Below are 20,540 nucleotides of genomic sequence, written 5' to 3'. Positions count from 1 at the left end.
GCAGCTTGAAATTTAAGGTGTCCCAGAGCCATGTCTATCCACAGCCCTCAGCACTACACTCAATGGAGAAATGCTCGTAGCAGTTTTTCACTCTGTAGATATCCCTCACTTGTGTTGCTATTCCCTGTCCTTGGTTTTATTTTGGGTAGGTACCTGGTCCTGTTCCGAGACGAGCCGCCTGACAGGCGGTTCAGCCGGCGCTGCCCTGAGCGCCGCAGGGGAAGCGCCCCCCGCGCTGCGGGAGGCGGCGACAGTGGGAGAGGCACCCCGCCCCGCTAGCTTTCGGTCCATTGGCCCTGCAGATGCCCCTGGGCAGCTCCAACACCCCCTGCTGTCGGCTGGAAGGAGGATCTTGGGAATAAAGCTTGAGAATAAAGGACTGAGGGAAGTGAGGTGTGGGAGAATAAAACTGAGCTCTGGAGAAATGTTTGGCTAGAGTTTCCTCTACAATATGTACCAGTTCCGACTTACATACAAATTCAACTTAAGAACAAACCTACAGTCCCTATCTTGTATGTAACCCGGGGGGGGGGGGGGGGGGGAGAGAGAGAGAGAGAGTGTGTGTGTACGTACACACACACACACACACACACACACACACACAGAGGCAGTCCCCCGGTTACGTGGCAGTCCCCCGGTTACGTGGATCCGACTTATGTCGGATCCCTACATACGAACGGGGCTTTCCTCGCCGCGGAGGACGCGGGCGGCGGGACCGCGGCGCGTCTTGGCGGTCCCGCTGCCTGCGTCTCCCTGGTCTGCTGGGGGGGGGGGGGCGCAGCTAGTGCGCCCCCCCCCCCCCCCCCCCCAGCAGACCAGGCTTTTCTCACCGACGCCTGGGGTAGAGCAGCTGGGGGCTGCTGGGTTGGTCCCACAGCGCCAAGCAGCTCTGCCACGGGCTTCCTGTAGTCAGCCGCTGGTCAGTTTCAGCAGCGGCTGACTTGGGAAAACCTGGGGCAGAGCAGCTTGGGTGCTGCTGGGTTGGTTCAGTAGCACCGAGGAGCCGTGCTGCGGGATCAACCCAGCAGCACCCCAGCTGCTTTGCCCCAGGTGTGTCCGATTTAGCCGCTGCTGGTCAGTTTCAACAGCGGCTGAATCTGGACGCCAGTTCCGACTTACATACAAATTCAACTTAAGAACAAACCTACAGTCCCTATCTTGTACGTAACCCGGGGACTGCCTGTATAGGACTACTCGTTAATCAGTAATCCAGCTACCGGTAGTCTTGCTCTTTTCCTTTTTGAAGGGGTAAGTGGATAGTGTATCAAAATGTTCACTGTGAGCAGGCTTGTTAATATTATTGTTTGGTTTTACCATTATTGTATTATGAATGATAACTATAATTCTAGTATTTCTTAATGCCCTGTTTCAATTGTCAATCCCCTGATGATTGTACTTTTGCCTCATTGAATCCTGTGTTGTCTTGTTTCTGATTTTTTTATTCACTGAAAAGCTTTCACTACTTTTTGCAGCTAAGAAATTCTGATAGTTTTCTTCTGTGCTGTTCACATTTCCTTTTTCAAGCGCTATGCCTCTCTCTTTGTCCTTGAGTGCTGTCATCTATAATTTAACGGTGATTAAACAATGTGTTGCCCTTGTGATGCTACTCTTTTTCTTTGTGGCCTCTTGAACTACAGTGTTTTTATTTTATTCTGCCTGATTTTCACTTTTTATGTGAGTGGTTTATGGATCCAAGCTCTCCTCTCACCACTTCATTTTTCTTCCTTTATTCAGAAGAGCATTTTTTGTCTCCTCTGAAGACTAGTTTTTCTTTTTTCTTTTCTTTTTTTTTTCAGTCCTTTTTCTATCTCCCATCTCCTTATTTCAGTTGAATCACAGAAACTAGAGATGGAAATACTAGTGGTGTCAGAGTCTATCTTGCCCCCACCAGCCTGTGCAGTAATGTTTCCCTCAGGACATGTTCTAATTCTGTATTCATTCTTTCCCCTAGTGTAAATAGGTTCTTCCTCTAGTTCTCTTTAGCTTGGTTCTTCAAGGTGGGATTCTATATTATTTGCTGTATATTGGTTTTGCAAAACTGTTTGAATCCTCTTATTATATTTTTGCTTTTTCACTAATTTATTTGCTCATCTGGAGTTATTTTCACGTTAGATCCTCCTGTTTCCCAGCAGTTGTAAAAGTAACTTTTCAAATTAAAGTCTGATTTGAAAGATTTCTGTATTTGGACTGCATCATGCTTTCCCCATATACAGTGAAACCTTTGTTATCCAGCACTCTGTTAACCAAAAAACTTTGTTAACCGGCATTGCCCCCAGCCATAACACTGTCACATCTTCAGGCACACAGGCCTGGCTTGGAATAGAAATGACACACAAACTGCCTCACACTACAAAACTACCAATATTAAAAACTTGAGTTTTACTATTATTGTCCCTTGGTTTTTCCTAGGTTGATGGGACCCTCAGATAACTGGAATATTTTGATAACCGGAATACCCTAGTCCCCAAGCATGCTGGATAACACAGATTTTACTGTACTCTGTAAAAAGCATTGAATATTTTGCACAAGAAGTGGTTAATGGTTTGCTTGAGCTTGGAATAGTAGTCACTGAATTCTTGGTTCCTGTATGGTTAGTTCAGTTGGCATACTTCTTCTATTTGGGGTTACTCTTTCATTGTCTATTAGATCTTACCATTGGGAATCTTCCAATAATAGCTTAATATTTTCTTTGCTCTATTTCATCTTATTTCTAGTTTCTTGCTCTACCCCCAGGTCTCCTGTAGTCCTGGCTTCCAGCTGCAGCTCCATTCCAATCCCCAGCCTCTGCTTCTGGCCACAAGTCCATTACCAATCTCAGATCTGCCCTAGCTGTGGTCCCATCCTCAGCTCCCTTAACCATGTTCACTCTGAGGAGGTGGGAAGGATGGGGCTAAGAGAGTGCATGGCTGTGAAAAATTTGGGGTCCACTGTCATAGACTGTAGAGCAGTTCTCTCTAGAATCTCATTATTGGTGAACTGTTGGTCCCAAGTAATATTTTTTTCACCTTCTCATGTTTCCAGATGAAAATAGCCACTTCTGTAGTTCCCCATTTACTTTAGAATCTAGTACATAATTGCTCTTATTTTTAAAATTCTACAAGTATTTGCTACAGTCTGTCTCTTATCTCTTTTCCCTGCCCCTCCCTCCCCTCAGCTTTTCTGGCACTGGCTGTATTTCTTATTCCTTCACATAATCTTAATTATATGTTTTGCAACAGCAGCTCTTGCCATCTAGAACCGTGTTACTGTATCTTATTTCTCTTCTTCATCAACCATTCATCTATTTTCAATTCTCAGATGAAAATATATATTTCTTCAATGCATGTACCTGCTTGATTTTTTTCTCTCTTTATTTTAATTTTGAAAAATATATATTAATTTAATTCTGCAAAGAGTTTTCAAACATACCTTCCATAAAAAGTAAAGTTGATTTTACATTGTGTTTATTAGGGATGTATAGTGTGTAGTTGTTTACATGATTAACCAATAATCCTAACAACTACGCCCCCACCCCCTGTTGCCTCTGATGTGGAGGCAGCTGGGGTGGAGGGAGACGGGAGTCAATGCCTGTGGGGACGCTGGCTTTTAAGCCGTCTTTCAAGGAGTACTGGCTCCCGCTTGCCTCCCTTGTGTGTAAAGGTGTAACCACTGAAAAATTCAGCAGTTACATGTTTACAAAAATAAATGTTTGCATATAAACACTAGAGATATTAGCAACAAAGTGCAGTTACATTCTAATTAGTGACACAGAGGGCATGCAGTGATTTTTTTTTTGTATGACAGTGATATGCACATCCAATTTACTCACTTACTGTAGAACCTTATTTTCTTAATAGCCAGTTAAACTGTGTTCCTTTTGTAATAATAAAGATTCTTAAATCAAAACTTTAGTTCTTTAGCTTCCAATCTGCTAAAAACAAGTTAATTCTAATATACCTGTATCGATTATGTGGTTGTAACAATAGTAAAATGCAAACAGTTTAACTCTTAATAAAAAGAGAATGGATCTATTGCGCAATACTGTTCTATTTCACAGTCACTTCTATGGCCATAACCTCAGTTTAAATATTTGTACATGATTATGTATTATAACTCAGATGCACGGAAGTTAAACAGGTTTAAAAGTATTGCAAACACTGCATCTCCTTTTATAGTTTCTCTTCAACATTGTGATGAGCAACCTATGCTAGTGATTGGGCTGCATGAGTGGCTCTTCATCTCAGTGGGCTGCAAAATTGTCTCAAACAAGAATGTCTACCAGCATAGGGTAGTTTTGTTAACTTGTGTACTTAGAATTTGTAGGATGTGCTGACTGAACCATAGCAGCGCTTTAATTTGTATGCAGAGGGAATGAATGGCTCTCTCAGTCAATGTTATGTATAATCAGCGTGTACCTCACTTCATGTGCATGTCACTTTAATAATACCAGTGGGGAAAAAACCTATGTGGACTGAAAACAGCAGAATCTAGCAACCTTGCAGATGGGCAACAGTAAATAAAGTGTCTCACAGGCCACCCATAGAACCCTTATGGATCACATGCAGCCCTTGCTCTGCAGGTTGCTCATCAACTGCTTCAACACCAGCTTTTCCACAGGACAAGTATATTATGGGACTGGAAATGCAAGCTTCCCTTCCATATTGTTCCCCTTAACAAAATAAATCATAATGTGGAGGAGGCCCATGTACAAAGGAGTTGATGGGAATCTCAGTTGTTTAAGCTCATTCACTCCTTTACCTCTGTGCAGACAGCCAACAATGATGATAGGTATTTTTGTGATGTGTACCCTTATCTGTTATGAAATGGCGTGAGAACAACCTGTTCATTTCATTAAGAGTAACAGATAACCATCTGATAACACAGTTCAGTCACTATCTATCTGGGCAGCTTTTATATTTGTTCTCTCTTTTTTGGTTGCTTATCATTTAGAAGTGCTGAAGATTGGTTGTATAAAACAATGTTTTGCTTAATTGAGCTGGATGATGTTCTAGCATTCTAATTAAATATGGAAAAAGCTTACCCATTAAGAAGATGATTGAACTGCAGATTTGTCCTTTTACTTTACAAATCCCACCAAAAATTGTTTCAAGAATAAAGTGCAGATTTCCTATAAGTATTATATTAAGTCACTATTATAATTAATTTTGATATAATGTTTCTTAATAGCAAGATTCATAGAGTTAAAGGCCAGAATAGACACTAGATCATCTGTTCTGACCTGCCTTAAATCACAGGCCATTCAGTTTCACCCAATTCTTATATTGAGCACACTTACATTTGACTAAAACCTAATTTGTGTTTCCCTACACCATATCTTTCACAAAAACAATATGAGTGCCTTGTCTTCATCATTATTAACTATTCAGTTCTTTATCATTCACAGATTTTATCAGTAGTGATTCTATATTTATTTATAGACCTTTGATGCAAAATGTGAATGGCATCAAGCCTGCTACCTTTATAACCCCACTAAAGATGCCTCTACTCAATGATGATTTCCCATTGACAACTACTTTTTGTGATCTGTCAGTTAACCTGTTCTTAATCTGTTTAACATGTGCTTTAATGCTAATTTTTAATCAATATTATGTGATACAAAGTCAAATGCCTTACCATAGTCTGAATATATTACATCTATGCAATTATGTTTAGCAACCAAACTTGTAATCTCCCTAAAGAATGAAATCAGGTTTGCTTGACAAGATCTGTTTTCTGTAGGACTATATTGATTGGCATTAATTGTATTCCTAGTGTTTAATTCTTTATCAGTTGAATCTTGTATCACTTTTCCTATTATTTTATCCAAAAATAATGTCTGATTGATTGGTCTACAGTTTCTCTGTCTCTCTCTGAAATGTAGCCCAGTGCCCCATAAAACCCAAACCTTCAGTATCACGCCAGTCATGCAGGTAGTGGCTTAGCTCTAGTGTTTTCTGCTTTCTCTCACTTGTGGGACCAGAAGATTGTCTGTAAAGATCATGTGGGCTTGCTCCTTTCAAGAGTCCTAAAGTCTTCTATAATCTGTGCATTTCCACACAATGCTGAGTCCATGGTGATGATACATATTGGAAGCAATGGAGAACAAATTCATAATCCTTTCCACTCTTGTAGTTACATATCATATATTCAGTCCAGGGGAAAAAAATACTATCATGTTTTGCTTGTGTCCCTTGCTAAATTCTATATCTTCTCTTCTTAATACAGAGTTACTGACAGTGCTTTGACTTCTTAGGTTGATTGAAGAATATATCTTGGTGGCTACTTGCTTCATATTACAAAGACACCTCCATATGTGTCCCTTGCAGCTTCCTGAACTGTTCTTCTAGGACACAGGTGTGACTCTTTGCCCCCATATTTTTATGGAAATATGTTTTGCATATGAATATGCATAACTGGAATATGCTTTATCCTAAGCAGGTTATGTAACCTATCATTCAAGAGCCTATGATCTCCTGCATATGTGTATTCTTTTTGTGTGCATGTATCATTCTTATATGTGAAGTTAGAAATATGAAGTATAAACCTGCTTATTAATCTAGAACTGGGGTCAGTAACCTTTCAGAAGTGGCGTGCCAAGATTTAACTTATTCACTTTTATTTATGGATTTGCGTGCCTGGGGGGAGAAGGGGACCAGGGGCAGGCTGGGTACAGTGACCATATTTTCTGAACCAGGGAGAACGGTTTAATTTAAATTATTAAATGGATTAAGCGTTTATCAGCCTTTATTTTAAAATAAAATAAAGTAAAATATTAATTTATATCCATCACAAAAGGTTTCAAGGTTTTCTTTATTTATGGCAGGTGTGGGGTAGGTTTTTTGTGTTGGAGGCTACTGACCCACAGAAAAATCAGTTGGGGACCACACAAATGAGAAGCAAAACAAACAAACAAAAAACCCCTCACTAATGTGGCCCTCAACTGGGACACCTCACTGTTAGGGCACTCCAGCCCCACAGGGCTAGGGGAAGGGACAGGGTGGACTGAGGTTCAGGGCTTCCTATAGGCCAGATTTATTTTTCTGGTGTTCCAGAGTTAGTGGATTTTGTGGACCTCCTTAGGCTCTGGGTTGGGGTTCTGTGTGCAAGACAGGGTTGCCAGTCAGTGAGATAGGGATACACGATCTGAGTAGGAAGTGGGGTGCAGCAGGGGGTGAAGAGAGCAGAGTCTGGAAGGGAATTTAGTGTCAGGAGAGGGTGTGAGGCGGGAGTACGAGAGGGAGTTTGGGGTTAGGGAAGTAATGCAGAAAAGGTGAGAGGGTAAGAATGCTGCCAACTAGCTAGTTGGGGAGAGAAGCAAAGAAGTAGGGAGTAAATGAAAGTGCAGCTTCTGCTAAGTAAAATTTTATCCCCCCCTCACATCTTCCCTCTGCTCCAGCCTCGCATCCCTCAGCCCCATGATTCCCCACAGCCTGATCCCCTGGATCGTGATCCCCTGCATCGCCCCATCCCCCTCAGTGCAACCTCTGCCCCCTCCCATTCTGCCCCCACATCCTCCTTCACCCCTCCTACCTCCATATCCTTGTGCCCCCATGTGCACACCGGCAGGAGAACAGTGCTGGGGCGAGAGAGGACCGGGGGGACAGAATCGCTCCCTGCTCGGCCCCACCCTTTGTTGGGGTTCGCCCCTCACCTGCAGGCTGCTGCTCTGGGGTTGGGGCAGGCAGGGCCCAGGGCTGTTTGGGGCTGGTTCCAGCCAAGCAGGGAATAGTGGGGCAATGGTGAAGGGGCTCCCTGCCCCCACACACACCCTGTGGGGAGCAGCATGGCACCAGGCTCTGGTGCTTCATGGAGGCAGCAGCAGCTTGTGACTGGCCACCCAGCCCTGGATCTGTGGAGTAGTTCTAACCCTGCCCCCTCCTGGAGCAGGGAGCAGAGCCTGTAATGAAGGAGGGGTGTTAATCCCTTAGCACCTGAAAGCGGCATGCCCAGGCTGGGCAGGGGCAGCCTCAGGGGGACAGAACCCAGTGCGGGGTAGTGCTTCACACTCTACTTGCTGGCCCATCCTGGCCCCTACACACCCATGCCTTCCCCTCTCCCCCCCCCGCTTGCTCTTCCAACAGGTAGATGGACCTGGTTCTCCAGCCTGCAGCTGTGTGGTAACTGCAAGGCTCCAGCCACTGCCCGGGAGGGCAGGGAGAGGCAGGGGTTGAACTCCCTGTGCACATGCCACTCAAAATTGGTTTAAGTGCCACTTATGGCATGCATGCTGTAGGTTGCTGATCTCTAATCTAGAATTTCTAGTGTGAGCCATTAATAATACTTACACAGGACTTAATGGCCCAGTGCTCAAGGCAGTGATCTGTAAATGGTTTGTTTTTCCTGTTAAGCTAACTACTTATGCTAAACAATTTGATCCATCTTGTATTTAGCTGTGAGGCTCTGAGTACCCCCTTACCCATGTCTGAAAAACGAGCTCTGTGTAGCTTGAAAGCTTGTTTCTTTCTCCCACAAAAGTTGGTCCAACAAAAAAATATTTCTAGGAGCCTTGATTCACACAAGGTATAATATACTTGTGTTGTCTCGTGTTAAAGTAAATCCTAAAAACAGCATTTTGTTAATTGTAGACACCAGAAAACTATAGACAAGAACATTGCAATAATTTAAATTGTATTAAATACATTAATGTTGTTATCAACAAAGACTTGTATGACCATCATAAGCACATATGTGCCTGATAGGGAAACTGAACAACAATGACAAACTGCGTATTTGCTGCAGCTTCCCATAGCATGTATATATTTTAAAAAGTTCATCTTATTCAAATAGTAATAAGGTAAAATGGATCCTTATTGTTTTGTAGCTATAGCAGAAGACTGAGAGGCAGTCAGTGTTCTGTGCTGCCTCTGCCATTGACTTGATGTGTATGACTTTAGGGGTGGAGATGTCATACAATTTTCTGTGCCTTAGGGTATTTCTAGACTGCAAGCTTCTTTCAAAAGAGATCTTCCAGAAAAGCTTATTTCAAAAGAGAGTATCCAGATGCAAAAAGCGCAATGAAATAGCGATTTGCTGTTTTGAAAAATAGCACCCACACTTATTGGTTGCTAGCTCTTATTTAAGGTCATCCGGAACCAGGTCAGGCAGTGCATTAGGTCAGCAGTTGCTTCTGGGTGCTGTTGCCCAAGGCTAGCTGAGACGCGTGCTTAAAGGGACCCCCCCCAGACAGCCGTTTCTCAGCTTCTGCTGTATGCTTGCTTACCTCTCTGAGGGACAGCAAAGCATTTGCAGTCTGTGCTTTGGTTGCCCAGCTTTTTGATACCACGCACACTCCTTGACAAGGAGCTGGAGCTGCCTCTGAGCATGTGATCGCCCCACACTGCCATGCTGCTGTTTCTGCAGCACTTTGTGCAGGCTGCCTTCATGGTCCTGCAGGAGCTCGATAGCCTGTGTGCAAGAGCAAAGCCCTTGCAACCACACCCCACAATGGAGAGATGCTTCTGGACACCAGTTCTGACTTGTGGGACTGGCTTGTGATAGAGCAGTGGAATGATCATCAGTGGTTCCAAAACTCCTGCATAAGGAAGGCCATCTTCATGGAGCTGTGTGCCTGGCTTGCCACTGCCCTCCGATGACGGGACACCCAGATGCGACCCACCATCCCCCTGGAGAAGCCGGTTGCCATCACCATCTGGAAACTGGCCACCCCAGACAGCTAGTGGTCTGTAGTCAGCCAGTTTGGCATTAGAAAGTCCACCGTCGGGGCCCTCCCCATGGGCTGCAGTCCCTGAAGGAAGGGGATGTACTGGAAAGGGGGACCCTAGGGAAAATGGAGGTTAGGAGTGGGATTGGGCTGGGGTTGGAGGGGAACCCATCCCCAGAGGGTTCTGCAGTCCCGCCCTCACACAGCCCTACAGGGAGGGCAGCATCATAGGGGGTGGCTCCTGAGGTATTTGGGGGAGGGGGCAGGTTCCTCCCAAGGTCTCAGGCACTCCCTCTGATTCCCTGTTTATTGTGTTTCTTTGTCTCCTTGTGGTGAGAGCCATCAACTTGGTCCTGCTGCACAGGGTCAACTGCCTGGGAGACCTGGACCCTATCGTGGTTGGATTTGCCGCCCTGGGCTTCCCCAACTGCGGGGGAGCTATAGATGGAACCCACATCCCCATCTGAGCACCAGAACATCGAGCAGCCCAGTTCATTAACTGCAAGGGCTATTTTTCGATGATGCTGCAGGGCCCTGGTCAACCACCGCGGACAGTTTACGGACATTTTTGTCAGGTGTTCGGGCAAGGCACACAACACCCTCATTTCCAGGAATTCCAGCCTCTGCCAGAAGCTGGAGGCTGGTACATTCTTCCCCCAGAGCAAATCTGGTCGAGGATGTTCAGATGCCACTGTGCATCATTGGGGATGTGGCTTAGCCCCTCATGTCATGGCTCATGAAGCCCTACACCGGCCACTTGGACCTGAGCAGGGACCATTTCAATGCCCACCTGGGCAGGGCCTGCATCCAGGCAGAATGCACCTTGAAGGCAAGGTTCAGGTGCCTCCTGACCTGCCTGGATGTCGGGGTGCACAACATCCTCAAGGTGATCTCAGCCTGTTGAGAGGGAGAGGTAGTCAGTCATCTATGAAGACACTATCCCTGAGCCCTTGCCCTTCTCTGTGAGCTGCTAGCTACAGTCCTTGGACCACAGGACGGTGATGTTCCAGGAGCAAGGCCATGTGTGGCCTAGATAGTGGGCTCTGCCTGGTAGGAGCCCAGAGGTGCCCACAGGACCATGCTCGCCCCTCGCCCCCCATCCCACAAACAAGCAGGCAAGGGAAGTGTCCGGCCACACTGGGATCCCATGGGTGGGAGAGAGGCCTGGAGCAGACTGGGCTTCCATCAGTGCCACACCCACGGCACTGATGGTGCCTAGAACAGGCAGGGTTGCCCATGTGCCGTGTGCGGCATTCTTCAGTCTTTGTGCAGGCGTATGTGTGCCCTTGTCCCCAGAGTGCTTCCAGCAGTGGCTGGTGGTGGGAGGGTGTCCCCCCCCCGGGGGTTGTGTGTGTGTGTGTGTGTGTGTGCGCTCTCCCCAGAGCCTGTGAGCAGGAGCCTATGGGTGTCCTGAACTGCTTCATGTGGCTGCGTGGTGCAGACTGGCTCTGCACGTGCATCTATGTGCGCAGGCTGAGAAGGCTGAGTGATGATCGCACCTCAGCGCCTGCCTCCCCCACCGTGTGTGTGTGTGTGTGTGTGTGTGTGTGTGTGTGTGTGTGTGTGAAAAACTAAGAGCACTCACCTGATGATCATCCCCAGCCTCAGAGGATACCCAGGAGACATCCAGGCCTGGGGAACCGGCTCCAGGGTTAGAGTGACAGTGCTGGCATTTTCCACCTCCTCCTCCAGCTCGGTGTCCTCCTCCTCCTCATCTTCTGAGACCCCCCCCCCGCCTGGGCGACAACGGGCATCTCTAGCCCTGAGTTGACAACAAGGGGTGAGGCGGGAGCTGCACCACCACCCAGGATGCAGAGGAGCTCATTGAAATAGGGGCAGGAGTGGGGTCCTGCACTGGAGTGAGAGCTGCGCTCCCTGGTCCTGGCGTAGTCCTGCCGCATCTCTTTGACTTAGCTGAGCACCTGCTTGAGGCTTCTGGAGTGGTGGCCCCTTGTGGCCAGGGCCTTGGCCATACGGTCGTAGATATGGATGTTGCTCTTTCTGGAGCAGAGATCCTGGATCCTCCTCTCCCCATACCTTCAGGAAGGCCAGGATCTCCACCCCAAACCCTGACAGTTCGCACCTTTTGGTGTCCCTGGCAGGGTCTTGGGAGCCCTGGGCATGCTTCCTTTGAGGGCCAGTGGACTCTCAGGGCTTGAGGATGGGCCATGGCTCAGGAGAAGTGTGGCAGTCTGAGCTGAACAGTGCAGTTCCCAGAGCCGGCTTCCTGCCACAAGCCTTGTCTCGGGTGCCTGCGGCTTTGACAGCTAGCAGGAGATAGAAACTATAGAATTGTGATGAGTTTGAATGGAGTGGCCACCAGGCACCTGTGTTATTTCCTGGAGGCCTCTTTTTTAGAAAGAAGTCCCTATTCTGCGTCCATACACTGCCTTTTCTGAAAAAGCTTTTATGGAAAAAGGCTTCTTCCTCGTAGAGAGGGGTTTACTGCTGTTGGGAAAAACCCCTCTGTTCTTTCAACTTTTTGTCCAGCAATAGCAATGTGGCCACTAGTATGTTTTTCCAGAATAACACTTATTCTGGAAAACACTGCAGTGTAGACATACCCTTAGTTTCACCATCTATAAAATATGGATAATATTTGACAAACATTGTGAGAGTTGATTCATTTGAACAAGCTCATTTCCAAGAACCTAACAGTGGTTTACAGATGTGAACAGTTCAGATTCCAATCCTGCAAGGGACAGATCCCTGCACTTGCATTAAATCCCACTGATGTAAACGATGGTAAGCGCAGTTGCAGGGATTTGCTTGTGCAGCTCATTGCAGGATAAGAGCTTTCATCTTCAGCCTCTCTTGTGAAGTAGGCAAGTATCCCCATGTACAGATGCATGGATGGGGGAACAAGGAGGAAGAATTATGTAGACAATGAATTGGAGAACCGGGTGTAAAATCCCTGGATGGTCATCCCCCTGGTTGCATGATTCTAAATTAAAAAAGATATTATAAATTTGAACATTTATTGCATATACTGTGTGTTGGATTGTAATATCTATTATGTTTTCATATTTTTAGGGGTGGTCAGAAATTTTCAGACTGAACAGATTTTTGTTGGAAGATGCTGCTCTTATGAAATCAAAATATATTGTAGGAGCTTACTGGTTTAGTTTTTATTTTTAATGAAAAATCATCAGAGCTCTTTGTTTACTTACTGCTAGTATATTACAATTGTTGAAACAAAGCACTTCCCCTTGCTCAAAGCACAGTTTTCTTTTGTGGGAAATTTCAACTTTCTGTTCCAGATTAATTAATTGGCTTAATTTCAGCCAATGTAGCTATTCTAAGAGATGTTCCTAATCATCCAGGGCAACAAAGATTATAGATCAGCCATATGTTTTGAAAGACGATTGATCAGAAAAAAATCTGCAGAAGTTCTTGGTGGATGTATTGGGTGGTTCATAGACTACAGAAACTTTCAGTTCTGTGTCACTGTTTCAAATCTTGAGGAATGGTGTGAGCAAAATTTGGTTCCATGGGATGGTGGTTTGATAACTTACATGAAACGAGTTTGATGGTTCTGATTCAGTTTCCAGTGGGCAAGCATTCACATTAATGTAAAAAAACAGTAAGTTGCACACTATTTGTCAGGGAGATCTAGGTCTGAAGCCTATTGTATCCATATAATAATGCTCTTTGTTGTCTATAGAACTTCAAGTGCTTTACAAAGGACTTAAGTGTCATTATTCCTGTTTTATGAATGAGAGGAAGTAAAGTTGAGAAAATCCAGGTGATTTGACCAAAGTCATCCAACAGGCCAGCATCGGAATTGGGAACAGATGTTAGGCACTAGTCAGGAATAAGATCACTTCATGCACTGCACCATACAGCTTCTGGAAGTGGTGCCCTTCAATGAATGTTGAGAGATATTTCCAGAATTTTAGCTGTTACAAATCCTCTTCATTGCCCATCCTCTCCTTGTCCCATGGATGAATAAAAGACATCAAGTTGTGGAGCTGTGTAACTAGTATTTTCATCATTACTAAATATATACACAAACTTTGAAAGTAAAAACCACCTAGAGGTTTTCTCTAGAGATGTTAAATTTTAATTAAACAGCTAATCAAGTAGTTGATGGAATTTTCATTGACTACTCAATTAGTCGATATGGGGAGAGGTGCAACAGGGAACCCAGCATGAGTGAGGACTGCTTTAGGTCCTGACTGCTGCGTCTTTGCCTTTTCAATATAGTAAGAGCCAGACGAATACCCAGAAACCATCTACTTCAAGATAGACCCAAGAAAACCAACAATAGAACACCACTTGTCATCATCTATAGCCCCCAACTTAAACCCCTCCAACGCATTATCAATAACCTACAACCTATACTGGAACAGGATACTACACTCCGAGAGGCTCTGGGGGACAGACCCATAGGGTATGTCTACACTACAAAGTTAGTTCGAACTAACTTTCATAGGCGCTACACTAGCGCTCCGTTAGTTCGAATTTAATTCGAACTAACGGAGCACTTAGTTCGAACTAGGTAATCCTCATTCCACGAGGATTAAGCCTAGTTCGAATTTACTAGTTCGAATTAAGGGGTGTGTAGCCCCTTAATTCGAACTAGTGGGAGGCTAGCCCTCCCCAGCTTTCCCTGGTGGCCACTCTGGCCAACACCAGGGAAACTCGTCTGCCCCCCTTCCGGCCCCGGACCCCTTAAAGGGGCACGGGCTGGCTACGGTGCCCGTGCCAGGTGCAAGCCTGCCAGCACCCAGCCAGCAGACCCTGCACCTGGAACGGATCGAGCCACCCACCCGATGCCCTCCAGCCCTCCCCCTCTTCCCGGGACCAGGCTGGCGGCTCCCGGGAGCTTGCCCGGGACCACAAGAGGTGGGCACCTGCCTGGGCTAGTGCAGACATCGTGGACCTTGTCCACGATCTCCGCACTAGGCACAGGAAAGTGGCTGTCTAGGGCAGGAGAGCTGCCAGCCTGGCCACCCAGGAGCAGATGTGCATGAAAATCAAGGTGGTCCACTGAGACCCCCGACCCTGAGCCCTGAGCTTAGAATGGCCGTCCTGGGTCAGACCAAAGGTCCATTTAGCCCAGGAGCCTGTCTGCCGACAGCGGCCAACCCTAGGGACCCTGGAGGGGATGGACCGAAGACAGTGACCAAGCCATTTGTCTCGTGCCATCCCTCTCCAGCCTTCCACAAACCTTGGGCAGGGACACCACTCCTACCCCCTGGCTAATAGCACTCCATGGACCCAAGCTCCATGACTTGATCTCACTTCCCTTTAAACTCTGTTCTAGTTCTAGCCTTCACAGCCTCCTGCAGCAAGGAGTTCCACAGGTTGACTCTTTGCTTTGTGAAGAACAACTTTCTGTTACTAGTTTGAAGCCTGTTACCCATTCCTTTCCTTTGGTGTCCTCTAGTCCTTCTTTATGGGAACTAATGAAGAACTTTTCTGTATGCACCGTCTCCACCCAACTCCTGCTTTTAGAGACCTCTATCCTGTCCCCCCTCCGTCTCCTCTTTTCTAAGCTGAAAAGTCCCAGTCTCTTTAGCCTCTCTTCATATGGGACCTGTTCCCAACCCCTGATCATTTTAGTTGCCCTCCCCTCTCCCAGCCTCTCTCTTCCCCTCTCCCACCTCCTTTTCCCAGTCTCCCCCAGTTTTGTTCAATAAAGACAGATTCCATTTTTGAACACAATCGTCCTTTATTTTGTACATCTAGAAAAGGGGCTAGGGAAGGGTAAGTGGAAGGAGGTGAGGGAGGAATGGGGTACGCGCCCCCGATGGGGAGGACTTGGCTGGCTCTGCGGGCTTTTGGGGTGGAAGCTCTCCTGCAGCCCCCCAATTGCCCCCTCTCCCCAGATGGCCGCCTGCGGCAAGTGCAGCCGGTCTAATGGCCGAGTGCTGTGATGTGCCCAGTGTGGGTACTCCGGGCACTCGAAGCCAGGACTGCTTTGCAAGCGGGGAACTCCTGAGAACTGTCTGTCGGGGGGGGGGGGGGGGACCCTTTAAGCACAGCCCTCGGCTAGCCTGAGACAGCAGCTCCACGCTCTAAGTCCTCCTCTGATGCCCTGCTGGCACTGCTTCCGGCCATCCTTAAGCCTGGTTCAGGGTCCACTTAATGTGGACATGCTAGTTCGAATTAGCAAAACGCTAATTCGAACTAGTTTTTTAGTCTAGATCCGTTAGTTCGAATTAGCTTAGTTCGAATTAACGTCGTAGTGTAGGCGTACCCTTAGTCTCCTATAAGCAACCACCTAACCTCAGGAAGATTCTCACCAACAACCACAGGACATACCACATTAATACCAACCCTGGAACTTTCCCTTGCATCAAACCCCGTTGCCAGCTTTGTCCACATATTTACTCTGGTGACACCATCACTGGACCTAACTATGTCAGTTATATGATCAAGAACACATATTCTTGTTGATCCAGAAATATAATTTATGCCATCATGTGCAAACAGTGTCCTTCTGCTATGTATATTGGACAGACTTCTCAGACACTTTGCCAAAGAATTAATGCCCACAAATCAGACATCTTCACAAGGAAAAACTAGTTGCTTTTCATTTTAACCTACCTGGACATAGTCTTAACTACATGCATCTTACTTCAAAGAGACTTTAACATCAGATTACAGAGGGAAATTTCAGAACTTTCTTTCATGCTTAAATTTGGCACTTTACGAATGGGCCTTAACAAAGATGTTAATTACCTTAGCCATTACAAAGATAGCTTCCCCACTTATCACCCCTGATTAGCCATTCATTGACTCATAAATAGCTATTCCCTCCCTCCCTCTCCTTCACTTTGCCTTCTGTACTAAATCTGATTCGTCAGTTTAATAATGTTCACTTTTTTCATTGTATTCCTTTGGTATATATGGTCATGCCAATTCTCTTCCAGAATATGATCTGAGGAAGTGGGTCTGGCCCACGAAAGCTCATCACCTATTAAACCATCTTGTTAGTCTTTAAAGTGCTACAAAGTTTTTCCTTTTGTTTTATCTACATGTTTTATTAGTCTTTAAAGTGCTACCAGACCATTTGTTGTTTAGTCATATCTTGGTCTGGGTAAACTGTGAATTGTATTTGACATTTAAGTTTATAGTACAAACTGGAATTTTTAACCTACTGTAAGCAGTAATAACCTTGCTAAGTAGTTTTGTTGCATATTTTGTCACATGTGAGATGAGAATTTAGTGTCAGAGATTATGACCTAATTAATATTCTTATTTAATTAATTTCAAATGGCATTAATACACATTAAAATATCATATAGCCCCGGTCTTTAGTATTTCCATTATATTCTGTTCCGCTCAGATAGGATGTGGTTAGTTAGGATGACTCCTGTTGATCTGCTAGGTATTCTCCTAAATATTGTTTTCTAGAAAAAAAAAACCCACTGCCTAACAGGAAACAGGACCACCCCAAATCTATGTCACAATCTGTTCAGTGCCCAGATTTCATGACAGTCTGTGTGTTAGTCAATACAGATAGTAAGTCCACCCACAGAGATTTATGTGGAGCTCAGAACCTCGGTGCTTCCCTCTGTTCCTACAGTGTTTACTAACTCACCTTAATCAAGAAGGCTGCTTAAATGAATTTTGACAGGCCGGTGTCTATTAAGTGACTTCTACCATATAAAGATTTTTTTTCTTATCAAAACCAGTGTTAAAGTAGCCTACTCCCATGGGGCTCTTCATGTCATATAACAAGATGCACAAAACCTGTCACTAAACTCAGGAATATATAATTTTAAATGTGTTATATTTTCTAGTTTTCTGTTCATATATAATACATGTGTATTTGCTATGTAAACAAAAAGAAAAAAAGCTTTCTTTTTGAAATATGGTTATTAAATGTAGAAAGTGATATAAAATAATACTGAGTTGATATTTTATTGCCCTGATATTTGAATCATATGTATCTAGTTTACAACTCCAGAGATGATTTAAAACATAGGTCCAACAGTTAACTTGTGTTCTGATTCTTGTTTTTAGTAGTAGGCATTCTGCAAAAGGTATGAAGCTAACAATTTGGTGATAATTCTTCAGATGGTATTGTTTCCTGTTTCTTTTCCTAATATTCACTCTGTTGAAAATGTAGTTTTCTATATGTCTATCTTCGGGTTTATCCTGCCATCCCTCACAATAGTGCCTGAGTGCCTTCCTTATAAAATCAATAATGAATCAACAGGTTTTCCTTAATAAACAGATATGACTCTCAAAAATACATGAATCAGATATGTTGGGTATTAATTTTTAATTATTTAATATCCCACATACACTGTTTTCAAGAAGGTACTATTTTTATATGATTTCTTTTCTAACTATATCAGAGCTTCAAGATGTCACCTTTAGGAATAAACAGTGAGAAATCAAGCAATAATGTGTTCCACATTTTCTGTACAATAATTCCTCATTTAACACTATAGATATGTGAAAATGTGTTATGTAGGGTTAATTTTCCCATTGAAAATAATGGAAAAGGTGGGGGTTGCATTTCAAGCGGTGTTGTCTGTTGGGACTGGGACATAAGGTTGGGGGAAAAAGGGGACTGGGTTACAGCAGGGAGGGGAGGTGTTTGGCTCTGGGGAAGGGAAAGGGAAGAGAGGAGAGGGGAATTGGGTTGGGAGTATGCCCCTGTGACGGGTCTGCCGGGACCCGGACTGCATCCGGCGATGGGGGGGTCGCCGGGGAATGGCCCGGGGAACGGAGCAGCGAACCCTCCGCCACTTTGCAGGGAGGCGGGGGAAGCCCCGTGCAACTGGCTGGCTGAGGAAATCGTGTTATTCCAGGGACGGTCATGTAATTCAAAAAACGTTCCCTTAAAAAAAAAAATCATGCTATCGTGAAAACGTGTTAAGCGGTCATGTGTTAAATGAGGAATTACTGTATTTGCACAGGAAGTTGCAGTGCCGTCAAGAATTAACTTTATTCTTCAGTACTTCTGATAGTTGTGTTTTTATATATGATTTATTTTAAATGAAAATGGACTTACTGAGTTTTTCCACTGTAGTACTTAGGATTTTGAGGATATAAAGTGCAAATAAACAGTGTTTTTCACTTATTTTTATTTCAGGGGATATAATTTTCAATGCCCACTACCCAGAGCTGCCACCAGATTTTATCTTTGGAGAGGATGCTGAATTCCTGCCAGATCCCTCTGCTTTGCATGTGAGTACAGCTGCAGTGTTTTTGTGATCATTATGTGCTTGAGAAAGACTTGGCTTTTGAGAATGGATCAACAGTAGGATTTTGCTAACAATGCAGATTAAAAACCATATTTTTATTTAACTATCACATGGGTATGTAAACCCTATCTCTGCTTTAAAAGCGTATGTATGGAATCAACTAAATCATTAATTTTAAAATAATTTAATCAAAATAAGACATATTCACCATGTAAAATCATTTAAATTGTTCTACAGCAGATACATGTTCAAAAAGTTGGTTTTTAAAATATCAGTCATTTCTATTTATCATCTGATAATTTTCAAAGATTTCCTCCTTTCAGCACAGGGGTAAACCTTTACCTTACCTTTAAAATATTATTTGGACTTTGGTAGGAATTTATTTAATGAGGTATAACTGGGTTGGGCTTTGGCAGTAGTCTATTAATATCAGAAAGGGTGGAAACCAGGTATGAGTATATTATGAGTATATATTGTCAAGCAAAACTCTGAAAAATTAATACTTATAACGAAATGGTGCTGCAGTAAAGACAGAAATATGCTTGGGAAAGGAAGATGATAAAACCAGCACATTAAATGGATAGTATTTTGTGGCACTGAGCTGCTACTTTGGAAGAAAAAATACACATCATAGCCAAGTACCATAAATGTGAAATATTACTATTAAAATTAATTTTAATAACAAAGCCTTTTTACCTAGAAGTGAACTTTGGTTGGGTACTTGTGATTCTTCTAACTCTGATCTAGTAGTAACGTTAGTGTGTTTCCATTGTCAGACAAATATGCCTAATGTATAGAGGTCCAGTCTTATCCCTCCTCTGTTGCTAACATCAGTTTTTCTCACTTCCGTTGTAGTATTTTAAAGCTCAAATTAAAATTCAGGTTTTGCTAAATATTTTTTTTAGTTTGGTGACTTTTGTTTTGATCCTAGTTCTAGTCTCTTGTGAATGAAGCATAATACTAAGAAATCCATTAGTCATAGATACATTCTGTATTGTTCCATTATTCATCACTATGTTAACAACAATTCTGCTGGAAATGTTAAGATGGTTTTTGTTCTTGGTCTTCATTTTGTCCTCAGGATCACTGATCTTTTCAGCTAGCCAATTGCTCTGTATGTCTGAAACTTGAAAAATAGCCTTTTCCTTAGATGTCCTTAGATACTAGACATGTTCTGTATCTTGGTCAGAGGCTGCAGAGTGGCTAGCCATTTGTTTTAATTCATCTGACTAGCTCATTTGCTAGCAGGGAATATCTGTTTGTGACATCTTGGAAGAACTCTAACTTAGAGTTCTCTACCTTTGGAATGCTTCTGTGTCCTGGCAAATGGACTGTTGTTAATTTAAAACAGTCGTTCATAAAATTGAAAGCACAAATTTCTTCATTATTGTTGCTTTTAAAACACTGAAAAATAAAAAAGTAAAACATGATTTAAAAGGTATAGCATTTTCTTTCAGAAGCAAAAACATCTGTCTATCACACAGACAAGTGGAGTGCTTTGTTCAGATGGATCTAAGTTATTTTGTATCATTATATCTCTTCAGGAATTTGATTCTGTTATGGCCTTTATATATGGTTGAGGTTTTTAGGGCTATCTTCTTAATATTCACATTATCTCTGTTCTCAAGCAGGATACCATAATTCAGTACTAATCAGATTTTATTAATTGTGGTCTACAGGGAAGTTAAATGAAATATAAAAAAGAATATGCATTGTAATAAGTAGAATCT

At 43.9% G+C, this 20,540-nt stretch overlaps 1 protein-coding gene across 3 annotated transcripts in view; it reads left to right on the top strand.

Annotated features, from left to right (window-relative positions):
- Positions 1–20,540, top strand: part of BABAM2 (BRISC and BRCA1 A complex member 2) — a 308,015-nt gene that overhangs the window by 37,781 nt on the left and 249,694 nt on the right. For all 3 annotated transcript variants that reach the window (XM_075925373.1, XM_025181003.2, XM_006115618.4), the window contains exon 4: positions 18,699–18,793. In XM_075925373.1, coding sequence (XP_075781488.1) covers positions 18,699–18,793 — 95 coding nt within the window. The remainder of the gene's footprint in view (positions 1–18,698; positions 18,794–20,540) is intronic.

The sequence above is a fragment of the Pelodiscus sinensis genome, chromosome 3 (genome assembly GCF_049634645.1).
Source record: "Pelodiscus sinensis isolate JC-2024 chromosome 3, ASM4963464v1, whole genome shotgun sequence".
NCBI lineage: Eukaryota > Metazoa > Chordata > Testudines > Trionychidae > Pelodiscus > Pelodiscus sinensis.
Note: the sequence above shows the minus strand (reverse complement) of the source record. Positions and strands in the feature narration are given on the sequence as shown.